This window comes from Heloderma suspectum, chromosome 1 (assembly GCF_057233095.1).
Source record: "Heloderma suspectum isolate Gila_16-S chromosome 1, 16-S_ref, whole genome shotgun sequence".
Classification (NCBI taxonomy): Eukaryota; Metazoa; Chordata; class Lepidosauria; order Squamata; family Helodermatidae; genus Heloderma; species Heloderma suspectum.
The window spans coordinates 273,145,603-273,171,797 of NC_139458.1; the positions used below are offsets into that span (position 1 = coordinate 273,145,603).

The following is a 26,195-nucleotide window of genomic DNA, read 5'->3' on the forward strand; positions in this document are numbered from 1 at the left end:
GGATAGGTTAGTTTTGAGGAGAGACTCAAAGGAAATCAGGGACACACTGGGGCATTCTGGGAGGCAGTTCTAGGCATAAAGGGAGAATGGGAGGAGTCATTTCAGGGACCTAAATGTTTGAATAAGGTTTTCATAGCATTGTGATACTAATACATTATCTGCTTTCCATTCCAATTCTCAAGTTATTTAATGTTACAAGATTCCTAAAAGGAATGAGAGCCAGTGTGGTGTAGTGGCAACAGTGTTGGACTAGGAGCTGGGAGATCCGGGTTCTAATCCCCACTCGGCCATGGAAGCTCACTGGGTGACTTTGGGCCAGTCACAGACTTTCAGCCCAACCCACCTCACAGGGTTGTTGTGAGGATAAAATGGAGGAGGCTAATGTAAGCCACCTTGGGTTCCTTGCAAGAGGAAAAAATGCAGTAAATAAATAAACAAACAAACAAACAAAATAAAATAAAATAAAAGGAAGAGAAGAGTAAGGGATGGCCATCACCCACAGGCCCTATTTGTGAGCATCCAGAGAGATCGGGGTTGGCTACTATCAGAATGCATTTCCAGAGGAAAGACACCCAGAGAAATTTTGTAAGGGATTGTTCTAAAATTATGTACATGACCTGAGTCTGCAGGTCCACAAAAGCTAATCTGTGGGCAACATTGCTTCTTAAGTTTCGATTGGCAAACAGTTCAAGAAAAATGAAAGAAAGCAGGGTGGTCTTGAGTTCATGGAACTGCTGCAAGGTGTTGTGATGGCTGCTACCTTAGATGGAATTGCAGGTGGGAGAGGGAGATAAAGGCAATTCATGAATGATAGCTCATAGATGAGCCATAATTGCTGAAATGGAACTTCCATATTCAGATGTCACCCCGATTACTAGATGCTGTGAACATGAAGAAAGGATAGCTGTCTCTGTGAGGAAGGGCCAGAGCTCAGTGGAAGAGCACCTGTGTTTGCATGCAGGTAAGGTTTAATTCCTGGCTTTTCCAGGAAGGGTTAGGAAAGAATCTTGCCTGAAACCCTAGGGAGCCGCTGACAGTCAGTGTCAACAATACTGGTTTAGAGGGACTGACTCAGTGTTTGGCAGCGTCCTATGTACCTATCATGGGGCCGCGGTGGCTTAGTGGTTAAGACACTGAACTGCAGACTGGAAGGAGGGCAGGACAGCAGTTCGAGACCCGAGTGCCACGTGACGGAGTGAGCTCCCGTCTTCAGTCCCAGCTTCTGCCAACCTAGCAGTTCGAAAGCAAGAAATTGCAAGTAGATAAATAGGTACCACCTTGGTGGGAAAGGTAACAGCATTCCGTGCACCTCGGTGTTTAGTCATGCCGGCCACATGACCACGGAAGCGTCTTCGGACAGTGCTGGCTCTTCGGCTTAGAAACGGGGATGAGCACCGCACCCTAGAGTCGGACATGACTGGTTGGGGACACCTTTACCTTTTTTATGTACCTATCATGCCCTCCTTGCAAATTTCCAAGCATTAGCATTGCCAGTGGGAAAAACAGAATGCTGCTCTAGATGAGACCTTCAGTCTAATGCAGAAAGGCAATCCTTACATTATTTTTATGAGAGGGTGAGGCAAAATTAATTAACACAAAATCATTAAGAATAATCACCGTGCTCTTCTGGCATACCTGTGGCGGCCCACTCAGCAGCAGCCTCCTTGGGTGGAAGGTGTCCATCCTGCCTTCATTCCTATTGCTGTAGTCCATATGGGTTGGCTTGGGGAGCATCCACTGGCGATAATATAGAGACTGCTCTGTGCAGGTCATCATTTTACTCAGGAGAGGGCGGAAAGAACTTGCCCACATGACCGAATGATAAGGCAAGAGGGACGAGGACTTAGGAAGCCCCGTGCTGTCTGCAGAGGTCACAATATCATACACCAGTTTAGGCAGGTAAACTATGGGGGGCTGCTGGGATGCTTTTGTCATGGAGCACTGAGATGCCTGCAGGACAAAAGCGCTGTGGGTGGGTGCAGAAGAGGCAGAGGAAGACGAGAAAGGGGACGGCAACGAGGAAGTGATGGAAGCCTGAGCGGTTTTCGCAGTCAACTTCAAATCTTTGTCCAGTTTCAGTCCTTGCTTTTCAGTGTTGTTCACACTGTCTTCAGTAGTGCTGCTTAGTACCTGATGGGATGACTTTCCTACCTCCCCTGCGGTTGCCAAAGGAGGAGATGTTTCGCCACAGAACACAGTGCCTACGAACAAAATCTAGGTTTTAATCAGAGCAAGGGTGGGGAACCTCGGGCCTGGGGTCCCAATCCGACCCCCTGGGGTCCCAATCTGGCCCTCTAGGGTTCCCCAGAAGGCTATGCCCCCTTCCCATGGTCCCACCCCCTCTACCCCAGCCACTGATCATTTGGTGGTTTCCTGGCTTTCAGGCAGATTTCCCCCCGCCCTTCCGAAAGTTTGAAATGCCTCTCCTAAGGCTTAGTTAATGGCGGGAAGAGCTTTAAGCTACAATAAGCTGATATTTTTTTGTAGTTTAGGCATTTGGCTATGCCTTCTTTGCCTCCGGCCCTGCCCATCACTGGAATGGGCCCCCCGAGAGCTTCTCAGAAACTGAACTCAGCCCTCAGGATGAAAGAGGTTCCCCGCCGCTGTATTACAGTGCTGTGCTAAATCGTTAGTGACAACTATAGGACACAATATTCCCCACACCCCCACCATCACCACCACCAAAGAGTGTCATCCCACATCACCATCTGTCTGCAATAAAAAAAGCTGAAACGTCGGCTCACGGTTGAGGCCAGCACATGAAGCAACCCTTTCGAATGCGCTGAAATGTTGCTTTCTCAGTGAGAGGTGAGCGCTGAATTTAGATTGACCCGTTTGCCTCAACAGATGCCTAACCTCCAGCTCCCCACATGACTGCAGGAATTCTAAAACTAGATTGAGTGGTGTGACAGGTAGCAAACATGCAGTGGCTTCAGCACAGTTTCACCCCACTTCCTATCACCACCCTAAAACAGTGGCACAGATTCACCCCAAAACTATGAAAAATGTAGATAGATCGGCTACCAGTGTTCCCTATGTTTTGCCCAGAGGCAAGAAAAGAAATGAGGGTCATTGCTTATTTTAAACCCATAGTGGGGAGCTCTGGAACAAAGGGGATCAAGGGCTACTTCATGCATGATTTTTCTTCTAAGGAGAGAGAGAGAGAGTGTGTGTGTGTACATCATCTGTACATGATGATCTATACCTCTGTATCTGTATGTACATCATCGTATGCACATGTACATCATCTGACTGTACATCATCTGTACATGATGATCTATACCTCTGTATCTGTATGTACATCATCGTATGCACATGTACATCATCTGACTGTACATCTGTACATGATGATCTATACCTCTGTATCTGTATGTACATCATCGTATGCACATGTACATCATCTGACTGTACATCATCTGTACATGATGATCTATACCTCTGTATCTGTATGTACATCATCGTATGCACATGTACATCATCTGACTGTACATCTGTACATGATGATCTATACCTCTGTATCTGTATGTACATCATCGTATGCACATGTACATCATCTGACTGTACATCATCTGTACATGATGATCTATACCTCTGTATCTGTATGTACATCATCGTATGCACATGTACATCATCTGACTGTACATCATCTGTACATGATGATCTGTACATCATCTGTATGTATATCATCTCTATGTACATACAGTGGCTATGTGTGTGGCTATGTGTGGCTATGTATGTACACCATCTCTGTGATCTGTATGTACATCATTACTTATGGAATCTGACACAAGTGCTCACTTTGTCACAAGTACGCAGGTTCGGAAGCTGGTGCATGCAGTGGCTTCCTGATCCATGTTCTTTTGGCAAAATATGCACTCCCACTGTAGTTCACAGTTGTCAGTGTACATGTTTTCCTGTATGATGACTATGTCCACGTAGGACAACTTCATATGTGAGGCAGCTCCAAGGTGGGGAGAGAGATCGCTCATTCACAACTCACTCATTTTGCGACATCGGGATAATTCTTGAATGGGAATATGCATTATGCTTGTGAATACATGTGAGCCAGTGTGGTGTAGTGGCTAGAGTGTTGGGCTGGGAGTCTGGAGATCTGGGTTCTAGTCCCCATTCGGCCAGGGAAGCTCACTGGGTGACTCTGGGCAAGTCACAGACTCTCAGCCCAACCTAACGCACAAGGTTGTTGTTGTGAGGATAAAATGGAGAGGAGGAGGATAATGTAAGCCGCCTTGGGTTCCTCGCAAGAGGAAAAAAGGCAGGGTATAAATGCAATAAAATAATGTGTGTGTGTGTGTGTGCTCATGCGTGCGCACACACACAGTGCAATGTTGATTACTGCTATAGTATAAGTGGCCAAACTTAAGAGTTCATTCAAACAAATTGCATTAGAGATCAGATTTGGGAAGTTCTCCTGTCTTCTGCCCTTAATAGCACTACTTGAAAACATTATTCCTAATCAAAAATTTTAAAATGTATCGAATCCCATAAGTGTAGCTGTTGCCTTTACAGAGTTATAGCCAACATTACACTAGCAGAAAAATTACAAGAGTTGCTGCTGTTGTTCCAGTAGAGGTTGGGCAACTGCTAGCCAAACAACTAGAACTATGCCTAACGAAGTCATAATGCAGTGTGCAATGCCTCGCAGAATGGCTTGCAAAACAGCTTGTGCCAGCAGAATCAACGCATCGGATTGAACACTTGCGCAAGGATGAAAATGGGTCTTCTACAAGTAGCAGAAGCTTTGTGCTAGAAGAATGACATCGTTGGGTTCCTACTATGTTGATTTTTGTTTCTGCTCCCTTTTCGTATGAGAAATGACAAATGGCAACTCACAACCACAGTGGCAGTACAGGTCAACCCATCACAATTTCAACTTCCTTTGGAAAAACTGAAAACAGCTCATGCTGAAGTCTTACTTGATGCCTTAGAAGAGACGGAGGAAGTTGCAGAGTCATGTGAGCCTGACCTTTCCCTTTTGACAGGGCTTCTCTTTTCGGAAGCTGAGCCTGTTCCACAATTGAGGGGAAATGAACTTGCATTACATTTTCTGGACAGGATTGATCTGACCTAATTTAAAAATGCAAAGGGCTTAAAGGATTGGAAGGTTACTTACTGGTTGGAAATGTAGCGTTCCTTTCACCAATTTTAGAGGCTAATCTCCGACATGTATACAATGGAATGGTAAGCACTGAACATGTATAATTACGAATCAACGCAAACCATATTTTTAAAAATTTAACTTATGTAGCTATATTTTGAAGTTCTGAAATCTGTCCTACAAGTTAGGCTGTAGTTCTCCAAACTACAGCTGTCAGGTTCAGATCTGGATTTGGAAGAACTCCATCACTATCCCCTCTTATTAATTCCTCTCCTCTAGCTCACTAGTCTGCTTATCTTCCCTCTTGTGCCACCTACTGCAGCATGCAATTCAAATCTGTAGAATGGTACTTCAGTGGTCCAGTGTGAACCGGAAAAGCCCCTCCTGTCTGGTGTGGATGAGAACAGAACTATGGGAAAAGAGTACAAGCCCTGCCTGCTATTCCCATGCCCCAACCCCCAGTGCCCCCCAGCCCCAAACAGCTTCCCTCCCAAAGAGGTTAAAAAGTATCTAAACAGGGCCTTTAAATCCCTTAGAGGAAGAAGCCATGGGGGGGGGGCACAATTTGGAGCAGGGAAAGGAGTAAGCACCTCTGCTCCTTCTCTGCTCTTCATTGTACCAACTGGAATCAAGGAACTTTTGTGGTTCAAAAGGAGCCATCTGATTATATCTACTGGAGAAGGGATGGGAAAACTAAAGCAGCACCAGAATTCCATCTATACCAGTACACCAAAATCTAATCCCACCCCCCATCGGACATCTTTGAGCACAGACCTTCCCAACCTAGTGTTACGCAGATGTGTTAGACTTCAACTCCCATTGTCCCCAGCCAGCATGGCCCTGCTGGTGAAGGATGATGGGAGTTGTAGTCCAACACATCTGAAGGGTGCTGGGTTGGGGGAGGCTGTTTTAGCACAAGGGTTCCATGGACATTCTTCTACCTTCTGTTACTGTTTCTTCATCTTCATTATCAGTACTGCTTAGCTTCTCCGGGTCACTCTCCAGGACATCATTCGCTGCTACCCCTTTCTCCACCGAGATTTCAGAACTGACAAAATAGGCTGCCAAGCCCAGCTCTTGCTCCAGGGCTGTTCTCACCAAGCAAGAGGAATTTATCAAGCGCAAGTCACAGTATCTCAAGGACCTTGGGGAGCCAGACAGAAAGAGAAACTGTGTGAATTCTACAATATTCCTGCAATAACAACGGAAGGGGTTTTGCCCCATCATTTTCTGTCCATGGTACAAAGTAAAAGGCAATGGGCAAAATCCTGTTGTATTCCAACATCATGACTGCTGAAATAATGGTGATCAAAACATGCTGTAAACCAGCCCAGGAAATGCTGGCAGGCAAGCATGCATGCTGGACAGCAAGTGCAAATGGGCGCTGTGCATGCTGCTGAGCACTGATCTCTCTGCACAAAGGGTTTTTAACATGGAGCTAGGAACATTCGTGCTCACTGCTGATCAACTGCTTGGTCAGTGGGAACTGACCCCCCCCTTCCTGTCACAAGGGAAGGGAAGGGTGAAGGGGCACCCTGATTCAGGCTTCCTACAACACCTCCAAATAAACGTTTGACTCTGACCAGGTGTTAGGTAGCTAAGTGCTTGCAGAAACTCACACAACAGCAGCACATACAAGCATCCCACTCTCGTATGCTCTCCTATCACTGGACTGGGGTATCCTATATCGCTTCTTGTCCTATTAAATGCTCAACTCTGTGCAGGTTTCCTCGCTACAAACAGTAGTAGACTAACTACACAATATGTTGATAACACAGAATACAGATTATTTTGTCTTTCTTTTCTGCGTACTACAAGTAAGTGCACCAGTGGAGCCTAGTTTTCCTTCCTTTAGCTCCTCCCTCCCCCTGAACACAGAGGGGTGGATTTAGGAAAAGAAGCAGCTGGCAGTAGGTTTAAACCTCTCCTACACCTGCATGGTGGTCCTGATCTGAATCCTGGTCACACACACTTATTTTGGCTTGCATGACATTTGGAGTTCCTGTAAGAAATATCCAATAGCTGTGCTTCTATTGCTCCCCAAATGAGCACCTGGGTAAGTCCTCGGTAGTTTCAGCAGGCTGACAACATTAAGCAGCTCAGCTTGTCTTTTCAAAAAAAGAAACCACTGTGTATTTTTTGACACTGAGTTGTATCCTACTTAGAGTCGAGCCATTGAAATAAATATGGCTTAAGTTAGTCATGACTAACTTGAGTCCCATCCAATTACATGGGTCTGCTCTAAGTAGGGCTAACATTGGATACAGCCCCTTACGTTCGCAGAGAAAAGTTTTAAAACCTTACTTTAATGGGGCCTGAAGGCCCAAAACCAAGGGGTGGAATCAGTAAAAGAATTTGAGGAATTGTTGTTCCGTACTGGTCCCACAGAATACAAGCAACAAGGCAAGTAAAGCTTTTTCTTATATTGGGGTTTCCTGAAGTTCCAAGAATTGGATGCAAAACTCTGAAGAAGTTCTGCAGAAATCAAAATTTCATGTCGAATGCTTTGGACATCAGTATTATTTGATCAAAGAAAAGGTATCATCAGATTTGCTCTGTTTTTCTTGTCCAAAAAGTCCCCGGCATTTAACAGACTGCATGTTACTATTGACACAGCAATGAGAAGTTTTAGGCATGAAGGACTGGGCTGTATTTCATGGAATTATTTTCCAGTAGAGAATTATTACCTTGGGAGGGACTCCCCTTGTGGGTCCATTCCACTAAAGATCAATATGCAAGGTAGACCCTCCAGTTCCAAATAGGTCTGGGGCCTCCATTCAGCATCTTCAATTTTCTGCCAGATCTGTCACAATATTTGAAGCAAACCAATTACTACAGAGATGGGTCAATCAAGAAAAGAGAAACAGTCATTAAGACTTCAGAGCAGGTGGAGTGTAGTGTAGTGGTTAGGAGCATGAACCACCAAGTCCCTGGTTCAAATCACAGCTCGGCAAAGAGCATGCTGAATGGTCTTGGGCAAGCTACTGTTACTCAGCCTCTGCCCCCATTTGATAATATGGTTAAGAGAGCAATCCTAAAGGAGAGCGGGTCTGGAGGCTAGAGTGCTCCAATATCAGAACCTCTGATCTTTTCTAAGCCCTGTTGAGCTCTTGCTGGGTGGGCAGAATTAACAATGGAGCTGAGTTTATTCTGTTTTTTCCTTTGCACATTTTTTTCAACTTTAAGAGAAAATCCATTGAGACCAGCCTAGAGCTGCTCTAAATTCCTCTCTGTATCAGGGGTGTGGTTGGGGGCTAAGAGGGCTGTGACCCTTTCGATCCACAGCTGCTCCCTCCTTGGGCACTGCCACACCCCCAACACACCTCTTCCCCCAACGAGGTTGGAATTCTGCAGAGAAAGACAGTGGCTGTGACAGGCTGAGACAGGGGCTCTGAAACTGGAAAAATGACTCCGAAGACAAAGCTTCATCTACAACTTCGGAGCATTTTTTCTGATCAATCCTATGGCCCCAGGGACGCATCCCCGGGGCCACAGAATTGCTCTCTAAAAGAGGAATAATAGTACTGGCTTATCTTACATGACTGCTGAGTCAGTGCAGTGTAGTGGCTAGAATGACAGACTTTGACTAGGGAAGCCTGGGTTCAAATCTGCACTCGGCCATAATGTTCATTGAGTGACTATGGCCACTCACCAACTCTTAGCCTAACTTATCTCACAGGTTTGTTGTGATGATAAAATAAGGAGGGGGGAATCTGGTATGCCACCCTGAGCTCCTTGGAGGACAGGTGGAATAAAAATGTAATAATCAAATACGACACAGATAATGTATGTGGATCACTTAAGAACAATATTAAGTGTTATTTATGAGTAATCTTTAGCTCTATCAACCATTAATTAAAATGTGTGACCTGCTTTTTAACTGGTTGATCAATGAATAAACTATATTTGAATAGGTTTGCATACTACCAAAACTTCAATACAGCTGTTTTTAAAAAGATCGGAAGTGTGATGGTTAAACTTACAATTTACTAAGCAAAAGTCCCCACTAGAAGGAAAAGGCATCTTTAATAATAAGACACCAGAACCAAGATGTCCCAAAAAATAAAAAAGTGTGGCTTTTACTCTCAACCCCACCGATTAAAAATTGTCCTGACTGATCAATCAACTAAACATTTTTTTTCATTCTGCCTGCAGCCCTAATTAAAATAAACAGAAATTACTTTCAACCCAACAGGAAAGGGAATGGGGAGTCATTAGCTAACAAACCAGCCACCAGAGTGCACCAGTGCAGTGGATATTGATACCAGAAAATGTATCTGGCTCAGATGTCTCTATTTCTTTTCGAGAACAAGTATCTCCACTATTAGAATCAGATCTCCTGTCAATTGACATTCATAATCTTCAGCAATACAGTATGTACAGCTGAGGCTGGAACTTGCCTAATCCTACGGGGCAGGATCCAATGGTGCTTTTGCATGGGTGGCCAGATCCGCCTGTCCCGGTGTGCACGTGGCCGGCACTGCTGGCCACAGCACGCACACGGCCCCTACTGCTGGTGGCCGCAAGGTAGCGGTTCCGGGGGCAAGCCCCCAAATTACGGGAAACAGTTGTTTCTGAAAAGGGCACAACCTGTCCCTTCTAGAAACGAGCATTAGCAGTCGTTTCAGGGCTTGCCCCCAGATATGCTAAATCGTGGCAGCCAGTGGATGCTCCATGGGACAGACCATTGGATGCATGCACGGGATGAGTGGATCTGGACGCCACTGAGAATTTACATCTGTATGACCTTGTGAAGTAATGGATTAAAAGCTGCAGACTGAAGCCTCTTGTCTGTGTTTGTTTCAGCGTCTGAAGTTAAGTGGGGGCAAAGGTAATCCTGACAGCTGGACCTCTGAAACCTGAGGAGCCGGCCTAGTCATGTCTGGACTAGCCTGGGAAAATGCTTCCCCCATGTCTGGCGGTTCTCCTTCAGAATCTGAACTGCTATCCCACTCCCTACGCTCAGAAACACCCCTGACAGTTGCTAATTAGCAGCCACACCATCTATGCAGTTGCGGTTCTCTGCCTCATTACCCTGAGTTGCTCCACAAAGTGCTTTCCTATGGTGATTCCAGAGCTGGGATTCCCCAAGATGATTTCAAAATGGTCTTCGAGGGCTAGTCTTTCCCTCACATGGTTGAGGCGTTCGTAAGCCACTGCTGCCAACGGTATGCATGGAATCCTTAGGACTACCATCAGGCCATGCCCGCTTGGGCACTGCCGTGAAGAATTGATGAGATTCTGAGCGATCTCTAGCGTTTCAACTGTCGTGTAATTTTTCATCTGGGACAAGCCGCACACCGCCATCATGGCTGCGGAGTAGTGCTGGACGAGAACAAATGTCCTTATCACGGCACTGTGCAGTCTAGGAAACCTGAAACAAATCAGAAGGCAGGATGAGCTCATGAGGATGCTTTTCTGGTAGAACATGATGAACCCCTTCGGATGTGCATGTGATATTAAGGCTGGGCCAAATGTTTTGGCCCAGTGAAATTCCAGAGGTTTCAGGGGGAACTTGCAGTGAGGGGAGGGGGGCTCCCAAAGATCAGGAAGGGACAACCAATGTTCTAGTGGCAGGGAGGCGGCAGAGTTATGAGATTAAGGCTGGAGGGTATTTTCTCCCCATCCCCACCCCCATTTTTAAAAAATAACCATTTCTTTAAAATAAGAGCTGCTCCAATCATCTAGGAAGTGCAGCTCCTGCCACATGCTTTAAAATAGGGCTGAGAACGTTCCTGGAAATAACAGTATGTCATTTCCAGGACCACTGTATGAAAAAAAGATGGCTGCCATTCTGGGCTCATTTTAAAGCACGCAGCGGAAATTACACTTCCTAGCTACTTGGACTGACTCCAATCTTTAAAGAAATTATTGTTTGAAAACGGAAAGACGATAGAAATCCTTGGACCTGCTGTGTAACTGCTGTGTAGAACCATGGACAGGAGCACTCATCTTTATATGCCTCCACACAAGGCTTTTATTGTGCAATCTCATTCACATAATGTTATGGGGGGGGGTGTCCAGATGATGTCATTTTCAATGTGTAGCCCCCTCCCGTGTTGTCCCACCACTTCTTCTGTCCTTTTTCTTCCCAGAAAAAAACCCCAGTAAGGAAGAAAAGATGGAAAACGTTTTGATTGGTGGCGATAGGAACCCTCTATCTAAAAGCACCTTAGAGGATGGGGAAACACTGCAACATTTTATTACAGGATCCACTGGTTTCTTACTAATGACCACCTTTCCCTAACCAGTTACTAGAACTGGAATGGGCAATGTACAGTTGTTACTAAGAATTTCATCACAAGTGCAAAAAGTGAAGGTATTTGACAAAGGACAGAAAGCATAACTGACAATAGAATAGAAATCTCCAGTTTCATGGAATGCTGCATTACCTACCAGACTATATTGCCCTTTTAATTTTAATAAGGCATACACTGTACCTTTTCCCCAAAGCCATGACCATGGCTTCAAAGGAGCTGTCATAACGAAGCAATGGAAGGCTATGTCCGGAAAGAGTAGATTCAATAAATTCAGATAATCCATAGTACTTCTTGTTTTCATGGTATAAGTCCGCACCCTAGAAAAAATGGTACTATTAAAGGAGTTGCCTATGATTATTAGAAGTTCACTAATCTAGTCATCACATTATCACAAGTGTGCGTGAGTGTGTGTATACAGAGAGAGAGGGAGAGAGAGAGAGAGAGAGGATACTGAGTAACATCCTGTCCTTTCTTCTTGGCTACTGTACTTTTCCTCTTGGTCAGAATACCCATTTAGGGATGGCTTGACCACACCAGCAGATTGGGTACCGCCTGTGACAGCACAGTTCACAGTGCATCAGCCATGCCAGAGACAGCGCGGACATCAGATCTCTACTATTGCTTCTAACGTGACGAGTGCCCTCACTTACTGACAGTGCACCCCATGATCTTGTCTGGCATCACAGGGATCCTGGCGCACTCACTCAGGCAGTGGTGTAGTGGTAAATGCTGAAGTGAAGGCACTCCTCATGACCGTCCCTGTATTGGCCCCAGGAGCATAACCAAGTCACCTGTAAGTTTAGAAGGGCCTAGGGATCCATAATGCCTTGCTTAAGTTCATTATTAGTGCAATTCCCTTGCTAGTAAGCCTCTAGCACATTCCATACTAATGAGTGAGAGTGTTATCAAGCACTCTGCCTGGGGAGTGAAGTTTATTTACAGGTGGCTGTGCTGAGAACCAAGTGCTGTTAGTCTATGCTGAGAATGAACGCTAGGAGGCACTTGCTGCTGTTATGCTGCCTCACTGCTGACATGTATGGTATAAAACCCACTGTACCCCATGGCTCTGGGTTCAGAGAAGCTGTCTGATCCAACCATTGGGTACGCCTGTGTGCTGTAAGTTACTCAATAAAGTACTCCTTGTAAGTAAACCTGGGTCTGATTTATCACTATCTTGGCACCTCTAAATTAAGATGTCAAAGCCCACGGCCGGGGCAACACAGTCCCCAAAGCCACGCCCCAAGAAAGTTCCAAAAACTCAGGCTGCTGTGTTGATCCATATCAACAAATCAGTTCTACCAATTTTCATCTCCACCATGAGAAGGCCTTTTGCAAAGCTAATGGGTCTTCACTGCCCATTCAAGACCAAGCCCCACCCCGCCCCGCCCCTCTAATCTGCATTACAACAGGGAACAATGGTCCCCTTCGCACATAGCAGTGGCAAATTGTGGGCTAATTAAGAACTAACTGTAGGTTAAACCCATAGAGATGGGTTCGCATGTCATGACTCAACCTTCGACTGGGCCGATTGGAGGTTGATTATGCAAAGCAGAAATGGCACATGCCAGGTACACACCATACCAAATCATGGGCTATTTGATTAAGTCATGATTTGCCGCTGTTATGCGTGAACTGGGTCAATATGTTGTTGCTGGAAAAATTCATGTGAACTTCCCAGCACGATGAGAATTGCAGCTAAGCTCAGAGGGAACAGGGAATTCGGGGGGGGGGGGGTGACAGATGCTGTCAGCATCCCCGCTAATAAAAAAAGTGCCAGTGCTGCATCCCTGTGAGCCCAGGCTCCACTACACCATTATTGTCAAAAAGAAGTAGGGATGTACGAATCCCTTACCTGGCTCCGCACAGGGGCATCTGCGGTGGAGGGGAGGCACTCCGTCCCTCCCACCAGAATCCTCCCTGGCCGGCACCATGGAGCCGCCGGCCAGGGCTGTCCACAGCCGGAGTTCCGGCTGCAGCCGGGCTGCTGTAGCCGCAAATGGCAGCCATCGTAGTGGCCGCCATTTGCGTCCTGCCAGGCTGCCGTGATAAATATTTACGTAGCCTATCATGGTAAAGGCAGCCACACAAATGGCGTAGTGACCATTTGCATGGCTGCCTTTACCGTGATAGGCCTTTACCGTGATAGCGGCCGCCGTTTGCGTCCCTGCTCTTTGCCGTGATAGGCTACATAAATACTTACGTAGCCTATCACGGCAGCCTGGCAGGACGCAAATGGCGGCTGCTACGACGGCCGCCATTTGCGGCCACAGCAGCCGGCCGAGAGACCAGCCGCCGCCGCCACCGGAGCTGCTGCCGCCTCAGGTAAGCTTTGTCCTGGGGGGATTCCGTGGGGTGGGAGGCCATTCCGCCACGGGTTTCGGGGGGCCGAATGCCAGTGCATTCAGCCTCAATGAAATCCGTGGCGGAATTCTCCGCCATCCCTAAAAAGAAGTTGGTTGTAATCATAGCTCCCCAGCTCTCAAAGACTCCTAAGTTCCACCTTCAATGGGATCTCCTTTGGTAGAAAGAATACTAAAGATGAGAGAATCAATGCAAAAGAGAAGATATAAAAGGTTTCAGGTCACAGAAAGATGAGAGTCTCTGAAGACTGGAAATCAGCAAATATGGCCGGAAGCCCCATTATTTTACCAGCTTTGTCACAACCTGTAACAGCACGGCAATTAGATCCATGCTGTATCTTCTTACATTGTTGTATAAAGAAGGCCAGTGGATTTCATTGTAAGGGCTGATGCGGGTGTGTTGCGTCTGCAGTGCATAAGGGAAAGAGGTCACATGAAGGGTCACAATATTTGGAGCCTCTTTCACCTCTCTGCAGTTCAGCAGTCTGTCCACGAGCCCCATGGCTGGATCTGATTGAGGATAAAGGCTGTGAACTGCACTGTAAAAAAGTGAATGTGCAGCCAAGGGTTAGCGTTATGAATATAGACATAGGGTAAAACAGACGCACATCCATCCATTTTTAAACCCTCCCACACTCATAAGGACCACTTTACTGCTAATCAGATATTGAGCTCCAGCTATGGGATGTATTTGACAATGATGCTAATTGAATACAAAAATACAAAATTGTATTACAAATTATTGTTTACTAGTGAATGGACCCAGCTTCGCACAGATTGGAATAGCCCTTTGTTTGATACAGTAAAGCTTTCAAGGAAACTTCTACAGCTGTCAGAGCTGGACACATTGCGCCTACACCATCTGTGTGAAGCCATGCCCACTGGCACCCCTAAACACAGCCCTGCCATGGTGTACCCTTACAGCCCCCCGGGGGAGGGGTCCGTCCATTCTATTTCCCATAGGTGGGGGCTGCCCCACAGCTGCAGCCAGGCATATAACTCTATCCCTTAGCCGACCGATTTCCCTTGGCTTCAAAGCTATGTGGTAGTTAGGGAAGCCCGCTCCGAGTGGCTGAAGATGTTACTGCAGGCTTCAATGACACAGACACATCTAAATTAATTACAATTAATGCATTTTTATAACACAGTAACTCCAGTGTGCACACCCCTATGCTCCCCTTAGTATGTATGGCATGTTTCAGGTGTCCAGGTTTCACGGTCTTGGTGCTATGGTGCTAAAAGACAGACGCACATCCTCTTTGGTAGTTATTATGGATAGTACAGCGGTATAACTAAGTCAACTGGCTGTGTCCCAGTTGTGATATCAAAGTCAGGGAAAAAAGGCTATTTTAGAGATGTGAGACCTGGACAGTTTTTAAATGACTGTAAAATCCAGTACAGCTGTTATTGCACAACCAGGCCCCAGTCCTAACATCAGACCCTGACAGGCAAAACAACCCTTACCTCACAAGATCCCAGTGAGCATGGTCATGGATCAGTACAAAGAGCGTATGTGGATTCTGCCTAGAATTTTGTAAAAAGGCTTTAAACTTCACCTGGGCTTCAGCATCAAGTTTTACCACGTATTGCTCTACCCTCCGCTTTGTGAGGTGCTCTTTCTCCAAGCCAAGCTCTAGCAAAACACCTACAGAAAGACAACCAGGGTCAGCCAGCCGAAATGCAAGTGGCGCTGCTGTTATTTGGGGAACGCTTGAGGCCATCAGCACCTGAATGCCAGAGGTGGAGCAGCGTTTGCTGATATGTCACTTCTGAAGGAGGGACGCATATCAGAAAATCCACTTTCTCAAAGGAGCCCAGGTCAAGATTTTGGGTGCTGGAGTCTGCAATGGAGCAAACATGAGAGAGCAATTTCTGGGCCACTGCCAGCTGGAAGGGGCGGATCTGATGCCATTCCAGGTTATAACCTAGAAGGGGGGAAGCAAAAATATGGTGAGAGATAACGACACTTTAAGGGAGAGGGCCATAGCTCAGTGGTAGAGCCCCTGCTTTGCATGCAGAAGGTCCCAGGTTTGATCCCCAGCATCTCCAGGTAGGGCTAGGAAGGAGCCCAGCCTATCTCAAGGAGCGCCTCCAGCAACACCAGACAGGCCACTCAACAAGATCAGGCTTGGATGGCCTTCTCTCAGTCCCATCAGCCAGGACACCTAGGCGAGGGAGAGGGCCTTCTCTGTGGTGGCCCCCACTCTGTGGAACTCCCTCCCTAGGGAACTCCGCCATGCCCCCTCTTTAATGAGCTTCCGCCGTGCATTAAAAATGTGGTTGCTCAGGCAGGCATTTGGGGTGGGTTAGGGTATTTTTAGAAATATGATGTTTTAAAGTAGAATTTTATTGTTTTAAAATTGTATTGCTGTACATTGCCCAGAGTGGCCGGGTGACCGGCCAGATGGGTGATCAAGAAATTCACTCACTCAATCAATCAATCAATCACCCTGCCTGAAACCCTGGAGAGCCATTGCTGTCAGCCAGTGTTGACAACATGGGGCTAAATGGACCAGTGGTCTGACTCAGTCTAAGGCAGCTTCCTATATTCCTAAGCTTATTTAAATATTTAGATATTTTGCTCATTTCGTTATTTATAGCATAAATATTGTGGACAGCCATGTCAGCATCTGGAATAATACTGGCGCGGCACATACTTCGGTCTGCTTCCGCTCACTGCTCAGGGAACGTAATGATCTGGTTACATGGGTTAATCTGCAGGGGGAATTGCGCAGAACGGACCTTGCCTTGGAATAGCGCCTTGGAACAGGGAGCTGGACCTGATGGAGACAACTAGATGTATCAAACAGCTCAGCTCTCGTGTCCAAGAGAAACAAAAAGCCCACATCTGGGAAAAGACTGGACTCTTTATCCTCCATACATTTTGCAATCTTGTTTTTTTCAAGGGATGTCATTTTTACCATGAAACTAAGGCACGTTAGCTGCTCATCCACTCAGTAATGTCACAAAGCAAAATGAAACGTGGCTGTAACTAATCAGTTCATACTGTTATATTAAATCAAGCTAATCTATTCAGATAATGTATAAAGACTGAGACCCGCAGTGTGCCAGAGAGGGAAGACAAACGACCCATTTAGACTAGTAGCCTGTTTTTCACAGAGTCTCACCAGATGGCTCTGGGAAGCCCACAAGCAGGACATGCAAGCAATACCTCACTCCCAGGTCCCCATTCAGCTATGAAGCTCAATGGACAATCTTGAGCAAGTCATTGTCTCTCAACCCAATGGGGTTCCTATGAAGCTAACGTTCCATTTCAAACTCCTTAGGGGAAAGAGTGGGAGGGATACAAATGTCAAAAGGCAAACATGCTCTTTGGGTTGGTATGCACATTTGGAATTTTGAGAGAGCCGTGGGCGCTCTCATAAAATGGCTGCCATGGGGGGGGAGGCACAAAATACTCATTACTCAGAGGGCAACTGGCAACACTAAAATAAAAGTAACTTGCCCGAAAGCCTAAGTACAAGGAAAGGTCTGAGCTCTGCTCTTTTGAACCTAAATAAAGATGGCGCTGGAAGGCAGACCTTAACTTTGCAGCATGCCTGCCTCCCAGATAATAATAATAATATCAAAACAACAACAGCAATAAAAATCTTGAAAAATTAAAGTAACTTCAGGAGGGGCATGGAGTCAGACAGGCACCAAAAGAGATGTCCATGGGCACATTACTTGCACACATCACTTACTTGTACACACAGCTGTTCCAGTTACATCCAGCGCTGCTGGTTTATTCACTGAAGTGGAGAGAGATGATGAAATGTGTGCTCGATTTTCTTGATAAAATTTGTCCAACAAAACATCAATGTCACCATCTAGCAAAATGAAAGAAGTAATGGCCATCATCATTTGTGTTAAACCATGAAGTCACCCTCTGTGTATCTCCCAGCCATAACCAAGCCATGAAACCTGCAAAATTACCATTTAATACAATAAAAGGATTATAGCTCTTCTTCCTTACACAGGAAAGAAAATAATCAAAGACAGTGGACCGAAAGCTGGAATGAAATCCGGCAAGTGGAAAGTGGGACCAAGGCAAATATTAATGTGGCAGTTAGCCAGATTCTTGATAGCTGAATCTCTTGAAGTAGTTTCCTGTCTTCAAGAAAAGGGTCTGTGCAAATGCCAACCACTATATAAAGACTGGATTTTAAAATCTTCTACACACACTCACATATATAGTTAAAAACTGTCCATCAGCTTCTTGAAAACACACTTTGCCCCCATCCGTGGCAGTGTTAGCATAAAGTTCTGCTCCACTGTTATTTTTTAAATACACAGTGAAGAAGTACAGTATGGTAACAGCAGAACTATTCTTATGCCATGGGATGTTCATGAGCATTCTAACTTCTGAGGAATAATGTTGCAGCTTCCACGCTAAGGCTGCAGAAAAGGGCTTCTGTGAAAACCCCCTATCAGGTATGTTGAATAAGGGCCAAACTACCTGTTAGGTTAAACATCTAATTTGCTATGGAGTGTTCATACTTTTCTTTTAAAATAGCACGCTTGCGTGAGAGTGATCAGGAGTGAGACCATGGCACACACTTTTTTTCACTGCAGTGCCAATGAAAATTCTCCCATAAGCTGCAATTTGCCTTGGGAAGAAATAGTCATTGGCACCAATCACAGCTTCCTTTCCGAGGCAAATTGCATCTGGGTGGGGGCATTTTTATTAGGACCATAGCATTGGGGGGGGAGCTTTTTTAAAAAAAACCCTCTGTGCCATAGTCCCAGTCCTGATCAGCACCCCCTGTGGCTGCTATATTAACAGAAAGAAAAAAACACACAACAGCAAACTATATATTTAACCTACTATTTAGTTTGCCCTTAATTTAATGTAGCATTTCTTCATGAGTGCCCACAGCTTCACATAATAAAGGGCTTTCAAACCTTATGATTACCACGTGGAGTGCTGCCACATTTGAGCACTTTTGGGGGGCCTCCCTATGGAGACTCTGTCACTTAAAATGGAATTAAGCCACATAATGTTGGCGAACAATGCTGCTTCTTGATGGAAAGTGTAAGATCCATGGAGTGGGAGTAAAACTACACCCAGGACCTAAGGACAGCAACAGGGGCCATGTAGCCAGGAGATCAGGGACTCAGGGTACCCACAGGTCATGGTTGAAGGGAGATGGAGAGATAAGCTCACACAGGTTCTAGGGACAGGTCATGCAGAAGACTGGTGAACAGGGTTTGCAAAGCGGTATGGCTGGGGATTGAAGTGCTAAGGTAAAAGTAGATCACAGAACAAAATAGAACTGCTGGAATTTACCTAGCAAGAGGAGGCTTGTAATGAAAACCTGAGCAACTGGAGAGTTACTAAATTCCCCAGTTCTAAAAAAAAAAGGCATGTTGTTTATAGAGTTTGCTGGAGGAAACACACTGATTCCATCCAACCTCTGGAGCTTTCTGGAAAACAGCAGTGGGGAACCTGTTTCTTTTCAGATATTGTTAGATTCCAACTCTCATCAGCCCCCAGCCAGCATAGCCAATGGTCAGGGATGATGTGAGCTGTAGTCCAACATCATCTGGAGGGCCACAGATTCCCCGCCTCTTATAGAACACTTTTCCTAATCAAATGGATGCCTCTAACCTTCTTGTTGCTGTATGGGTGCATCCATATACAGCACTGAGGCCAGAAACTGGTAATTTACAAACCGAGACAATCTGACTGCTCTTCCTCTCCCAAGTGAAATTGCCAAGTTCCGCCACTCTTCCCCAACCAACCATTAAAAATGTGATGGGTTAGAAGGTTGCTTGGAATTTAGGTGAAATCTCACTGTCCCTGGCACCTCCCTGTCCATCACTATAAAATGGACATATATGTATGATAGGCCAACAGGCGTTATGTTGATTTAAGTGAATAAACCTCATTGGCTGACTTGAGAATGACATAGCCTTGCGTATGATATGGCCTCAGTTCCATCTCATGCTTAAAGGAAAGGAACAATATATAAATCCCTGACAAAGAGGACTAAGAAGGCAGATAGGGGATGACAAAAAAAGATGCCATATATGGCCTAAAGTTACTGAAGCAGTCCTATGGTACTGGTAGGAAATCATTATAGGCAACTGGCAACACTAATGAAGTATATCATTATACTTCAAAACTTAATTTTAGTATTTATGATGAACAATAGAATATACAGAAAACACGAAAACTAGAAATAAAACAGCTCAGTTTTAACGATACTGTTATGTTTCTGAACAATTTTCAATGATATTCTGATGGAATAATGAAGCTGAATTCTTAATTTAGTGAAGGTGAGCAAGAGACAAATTTTGATTCAATGCGAACAGAAACTTCTGTAACTTTCAGCTGAATTTTGCAGAACATTTGTAAATATGTTTGTCCTCTAAAGCCCAACAAATGCACTACATGCTACTAACCACCCTTTTTGATGATGGACCACGTGTTATGCAGTCATGCACATATTCACATATGGGATGCCTTTGTGATAACAAAGATTTCTAACAGCCTAGTCCTATGGGATGATATTCTGTTTCAGAGTGGATGGGATGAGACTGAAAGGGTTAAACCCAAGTTCATGCAAGAGGACGTCCACTCCTGCAACAGCTGTGTTCAGGACCCCTGGAATAGCAGAATTCCTGAAACCATGCAGAACATTTGGGGGGTGCACAGAAGGCTGCAAGGGGGGAGGGGAGATTCGTTCTGCCAGCAGTTTCCATTCTGCTGGCAGAAGGCTAGCATTAGATGCAACCCAAATATCCCTCCCCTGGTACTATATGGAAGCACCAGTGGCTGAACATATTCCTGCCAGAGCACTGGAGTGGCGGCTGCTTTGAAGGTCCAAGTCCACTCCTGCCATTCTGCTGGCTCATAGGAGTGGCAGAGACTTATGAAAACTCAGAGATTTACTGGGGGGCTAGGCAGAGGGAATTAGTTCTAGCCATTCCACAGGAAGAATGTTGAATTTAACTATATTGATCCATTTGCTGTTTGAACTGCAACAGCTTATGCCAGGGCTAGGCAAACTTTTTGGACCATGGGCACATTTAGCATTTTGAAGAATGGTCCTGGGCACCACCACAGAATGGCTGCCATGGGCTAAGAACAAGTAACCTCCACAAAAGAGTGAATATAAAGCAGGGCTGGGGTCTAACAAATGCCTTTGAACCCACAGATTTCAGTACCAACAGACACCTATTTTACAGCAATATTAGAAAAATATAAGAGAATATATTCTAATTTTTAAGTGGGAGGGGTAGGGCACCTTGATGGGTGCCAAGAAAGGAGTCTAGGGGCTCACTGGTGCCCACAGGCCCAAAGTTGCCTACCTCTGACTTAAGCCATTGACTAGGATAGGGCTATCAAGGAAAGTCTGCTAGGGTTTAAGTCTTATCAACGAACAGACTCTCTAACTATGGCCTCAGTCCTTAGAACATGCAAGTCTTTCAAAAGACTGCCTCTGCATAGCAAACCCACGATATACCTGGGCAGAGAGAACTGAAGAAGGCCCTCAGAGCCTCTGCTTTCCCAGTAACTAGTTCATAACTAACTTCCTTCTGGTATTCCGCTGGAGTGAGCATGCTTTCAGATAGTATCCTTGCTTGGTATTTCCCTAAGAGATACAAAAAAGGGGAAGGGGCTGTTACGTGCAATTCAATTCATATGCAGTTATGATACAAACAAACCTAACCACTGATTATTTTTTTCTACTGAGCCTTTGGCATGACACGAAACAGTAATCTTGCTGAAACTAAGTAGATCTGGATCTGGTCAGTGTCTGGATGGGAGACTGCTTGGAAACCTTATGTAAGCTGCCAAGTTGAACTAAAAATATCTACTACAAATCAGCACTTTTTCTCATGAACATTTCGATCATACATACATATATATATATGAAAGATAGAAAGACTAACAACAGAGTATTCAAAAATATATTTAAGCTAAACGTTTCAGCTTCCGCCCTCATCAGTAGCTGTGCTGTTAACCCAATATATATGTATAAAGGCCCCAATGAATTCATCAGCAACATGATTCAAAGCAAAGAATGGCCAAATATAAACTCTGGAATTACAGTTTAATTTTGGACCATTACCAGTTTACAGAAAAAAGTCTTAATTTATAGGATCATTCTACTCTGCTCCACTCCACCCTCTTGAACCATTTTAAGTGCTTCTGAATGAGACCAAGCATTTCATTCCTTTTTGAAATTAACTTAGAAAACCCATTCTTCAGTGGAATCTAAAGAATGAGAGATAAAAGTCATTTAGGGTGCAATTCTATGGCTGCTAGTCAGTGGCTAGACGGCCATAGAATAGGTAGATTCCTGGGAACTGACCTCAGAGCCCGTGCTCCGAGGTTGGTTTCCTGAGAACCAACCTTCATGCCCTCCTGCGCTGCCTCTTAGGCAGCGCAGATTGGCCCCGCACTCCATGCTCATAAGAACAGCGCGGAGCAGCAGAAACAGGGCGTTCCTGGGGGTGGGCCAGGGCGGGGAGAGCAAAGCGCCTTTCCAATGCTTCCTATGCGTCGTCTATGCCCCACCCGCTCCAACTTCCCACGGCTAGACAACCAAACTTGGCTGTCTAGCTGCGAATGCAGGGTGGCTGAAGCGTGGAGGGGAAGAGCCCGTCCACGCTGCTCCTGCCCTGCATTGGATAGGCAGTAACCTCTGAATTCAGAGGCGGCCGCCTATCCCGATAGGATTGCACCCTCTGGTTGTGGTTAAAAGTAACATTCATTGTTAGTTAATTCCATATGACCCCAATGTCTTTGGGTTGGTGGACACATTTGGAATTTTGAGAGTATTTCATGGGTGCTCTCATAAAATGGCTGCCGAGGTGTGGGGGGGATGGCCAGGCACAAAAGATTCATTTCCCAGAAGGCAACTGGCAACACTAAAAGAAAAATAACTTGTCCAAGAGCCTAAGTGCAAGGCAGAGCTGGGGTCTGAGCTCCAAAACAGAAAACCACTCTTTTGAACCCAAGTAAAGATGCTGCAGGACCGCAGCCATTCACTTTAGAGCATGCCAGCCTTCTAGCTGAGAATAATATTTTTTAAAAAACTTAGGAAATAAAATTAAAATCAGGAGGGGCAGGGAGCCTGGTTGGTCCAAGAGAAGTGCCTGTGGGGACACTGATGCCCATGGGAATGTCATTGGGAACTTTAGGTTTATTCTATATATTGCTTCACCTCAGGGCAAACTAGATGCATAGCTGTATACATGAGCATAGGACAGTGTGCTCTTTCTTCAGGTCACCATAATGTTACAAAACTGAAACGTGCAGACATTCATGAATCCTCAGGTACATTACAGTCCTGAGCCATCATGTAATATAATGCATTTTTGTTAGCATGAGTCTTAATGGGAATTTTTTACACATTGAATCCCAAGAGAAGAAAATCCAGTCTATACATTGACATCCTTCTTCGTATACAAAGCGAATGTAGTGTAGTGGATCGAGTTTAGGTACATAGGATATTCCTATGCTAAGGCTAAGTACATAGGCTAAGTACATAGGATATTCTTGGGCAAATAACTATCTCACAGGGCAGGCTAGACTCTTTCATGGGGTTGTCTGAGAGGCTAAAATGCTGCGCAGGGCTCTTAGCGGGAGGGCAAGTTACCAATGTAAGACACGTAAAAGAGATACCTTTGCAGCACAGGGCATTGTATTAATAGGGAAGTCTGTCCCTGTGAATAAGAACAGGTGACTATATACTGTGTGGCTGCTGCTTTACGTTTTTCCCCATCATGTGCCTCTTTTCATATTAGCACAGGTGAAATGCACATAAGGGGGTGGATTTCTGACAGCAGATTCCACCTCCATCCTATGTGCATTCATTTGAAGGTATGAAACACACCATGACTACAACTATCTCTATGTGTTAGGTGCCCTGGAAAAGCAGAATTCCTGATCCCATGGAGCTTTCTATGCATACAACTGTACATCTTTCTTTTCAGAACTTACAGTGAACATACACACAGAGGTCAGGGCATGGAGCCTGCCACCATTACGCCACCCGCTCCCTCAGCACACATTGGCTGTATATGCTAGTAATGTGTGAACAGGGCTATGGGAGTTCTAATAATGTGGGGAGCCAATGTTGGAGTGCAGAACTTCTTTCAGCCTCAGGCCCAATTTCCATTTTGGAGAAGCCCTCGGGGGCTGCATTCCAGTGGTGGGTAGGACCAAAAGGAAAGAGGGCAGGGCCAAAAGCAAAAGGGGTGTGGCCAAAAATACCAGCATACTTTAGCTTGAAGCTCTTACTGTCAGTAACAATGCCTTAGGAGAGGCATTTCCACCTTTTAGAATGGGGAAAGAACTGCACAAGAAGCTGGGAAACCACCAAACAACTGGTGGTTGGGGAAAGGGATAGGGCCTGGGAAACAGGGGAACCCCAGAGGGCTAGGCTAGGACCACTGGAGGGCTAGATTTGGCCCTGGGGCTGAGGTTCTGCACCCCTGAAGTAAAGATAGAATGTTTTCTACAAGTACATCTGATTCCTGAAGAAAGCTTTCAACAAATGTGCCCTCCTACACTAACAGGTATATGAAATTCTGCTTTGTGTGTGCCAACAGGTAAAGTATATTGCTCATTAAACTGCTAATAATTACCCCCACAAGGGGAAAAAAGCCGTAAGCCACTCAGTAACAAAAATGCTAGAATGTTCCATGTGTTTCCTTAGTAGCTCACCTGTTACAGCAATGCAAGAGTCAATGGTTCTGTTTCTGCAAGCGCGTATAATCACCACATAGTTGGTCTTCACTAGCTTTCCCTCAAGGAGCATCTTAAACATTTCGGAGAGCCCCTCAGCTAGAGAATAGTTGCACTCAATGATGTGAACACTGTCATTACATGAGCTGGCTGCCAGCCCCGCTAACCAGGGAAGCTGAGCTGACGTTACAGGGGCCATTGGGCCAGGAACCAGCGGAAAAGCTTGAGGAATGGCTGGTTGGTACTGTCGGATTTCAGAAAGATGAGACTCCCGCCACGAACGCATGAAGATCTGTTCCAAGTCCTCCATCAAAGGCACCTGGTCCGAAGCTATGAAAACATGAACGTGGCATTAAAAGCAGGGTCATATGAGAAGTTCATCTGCTTACAAAATTATTCCCCTCTGTTCTGAGCATGAGAGCTAAATGAAGCTCATTTCAAAAGGTTGAGTGTTTTGATTTTACACACAGCAAGCCTTCCCCAACTTAGTGCCTTTCCAGATGTTTTGAACCACAACTCCCATCAACCTCAGCCAGCATGGCTAATGGCTGGTCATGATGGGAGTTGTAGTTCAAAGCATCTGAAGGGTACCACATTGGGAAAGGCTGTCACTGATTTTCCTAAAGTTACACCTTATATAGCTGAATGGCTGTGGTGCTTTTGATGTTAGACAAGACAGGAGCTAATAAACTGTGCAAAGTGACAAAACCATCCACAAATCCAGAGCCCTCTATGGCCTTTATAGATGCCATTACTTAGACTAGAATATTATGGTGTGTGAGACAGCTAAAATAGGGGCTGATGGCAGTTGAAGTTCAAAACATCTGGGCTGAATCTGCACATAGCAGTTATACCGTTATCATACTGTCTTAACATTTTAATATGTGCCTGGGAGGACTATTGGGCAACTCAGGGAGTCAGAGAGGTGCCACCATAACTGTGGTCACGGGCAGGGGGAGGTATAGCGTTGGGGGATTAACAGGCCAGATGAGGAGAAGAGAGGCTAGACACCTTACAGCTGTCCCCTCTTCTGGTTCTTCCCCCAACCTGATGGTTCCTGGCAGCCTTACCAGTCTGCCCTCGGGTCTGGTGGTGCTGCTGCTGAATGCCAGGTCGGTCCAAAATAAAATCTCCCTCATCCATGATTTGATTGTGGATGAGGGGGCTGACCTGGCATGTATTACTGAGACCTGGGTGGGGGAACTGGGAGGGGTCACTCTCTCCCAGCTGTGCCCTCCTGGGTACTCGGTGCAGCACCAACACCGACTTGAGGGTCGGGGAGGGGGGGTTGCCGTGGTCTATAGGAATTCAATCTCCCTCTCCAGGCTTCCTGCTCATTCGAGCGCAGATCTTGAGTGTTTGTACCTTGTGTTGGGTACCCGGGACAGATTGGGGATTCTGTTGGTGTACCGCCCACCCCGCTGCCCATCAGACTCCCTGCCTGAGCTGACGGAGGTGGTCTCGGACTTGGTGTTGAGGACCCTGAGGATGATGGTCCTGGGGGATCTCAACTTCCATGGTGAGGCCGCTGCATCCAGGGCGGCTCAGGACTTCATGGCCGCCATGAGTCATGACAACCATGGGGCTGTCCCAACATGTCATCGGCCCAACACATACAAAAGGACACACGCTTGATCTGGTTTTCTCGACTGGGCAGGAGGATGGTGATCTGAAAGTGGAGGAATTAACATCTGTCCCTTTGTCATGGTCAGATCACTTCCTGCTGAGGTTTAGACTCCTGGCGGCCTTTCCCC

At 45.7% G+C, this 26,195-nt stretch overlaps 1 protein-coding gene across 3 annotated transcripts in view; it reads right to left on the reverse strand.

The window, feature by feature from the left end:
- The window catches only part of GREB1 (growth regulating estrogen receptor binding 1), an 86,663-nt gene that overhangs the window by 17,556 nt on the left and 42,912 nt on the right, over nucleotides 1–26,195 (reverse strand). For all 3 annotated transcript variants that reach the window (XR_014787195.1, XM_084830838.1, XM_084830847.1), the window contains 12 exons: nucleotides 24,421–24,771; nucleotides 21,209–21,337; nucleotides 17,441–17,566; nucleotides 15,464–15,661; nucleotides 15,201–15,381; nucleotides 14,083–14,275; nucleotides 11,557–11,693; nucleotides 10,151–10,490; nucleotides 7,804–7,919; nucleotides 6,058–6,260; nucleotides 4,935–5,024; nucleotides 1,636–2,201 (listed from right to left, as the gene is read on the reverse strand). Coding sequence is in view for 2 of the 3 variants with exons in the window: in XM_084830838.1 (XP_084686964.1) it covers nucleotides 1,636–2,201; nucleotides 4,935–5,024; nucleotides 6,058–6,260; nucleotides 7,804–7,919; nucleotides 10,151–10,490; nucleotides 11,557–11,693; nucleotides 14,083–14,275; nucleotides 15,201–15,381; nucleotides 15,464–15,661; nucleotides 17,441–17,566; nucleotides 21,209–21,337; nucleotides 24,421–24,771 (2,630 nt within the window). In the remaining variant the exon portion in view is untranslated. The remainder of the gene's footprint in view (nucleotides 1–1,635; nucleotides 2,202–4,934; nucleotides 5,025–6,057; nucleotides 6,261–7,803; nucleotides 7,920–10,150; nucleotides 10,491–11,556; nucleotides 11,694–14,082; nucleotides 14,276–15,200; nucleotides 15,382–15,463; nucleotides 15,662–17,440; nucleotides 17,567–21,208; nucleotides 21,338–24,420; nucleotides 24,772–26,195) is intronic.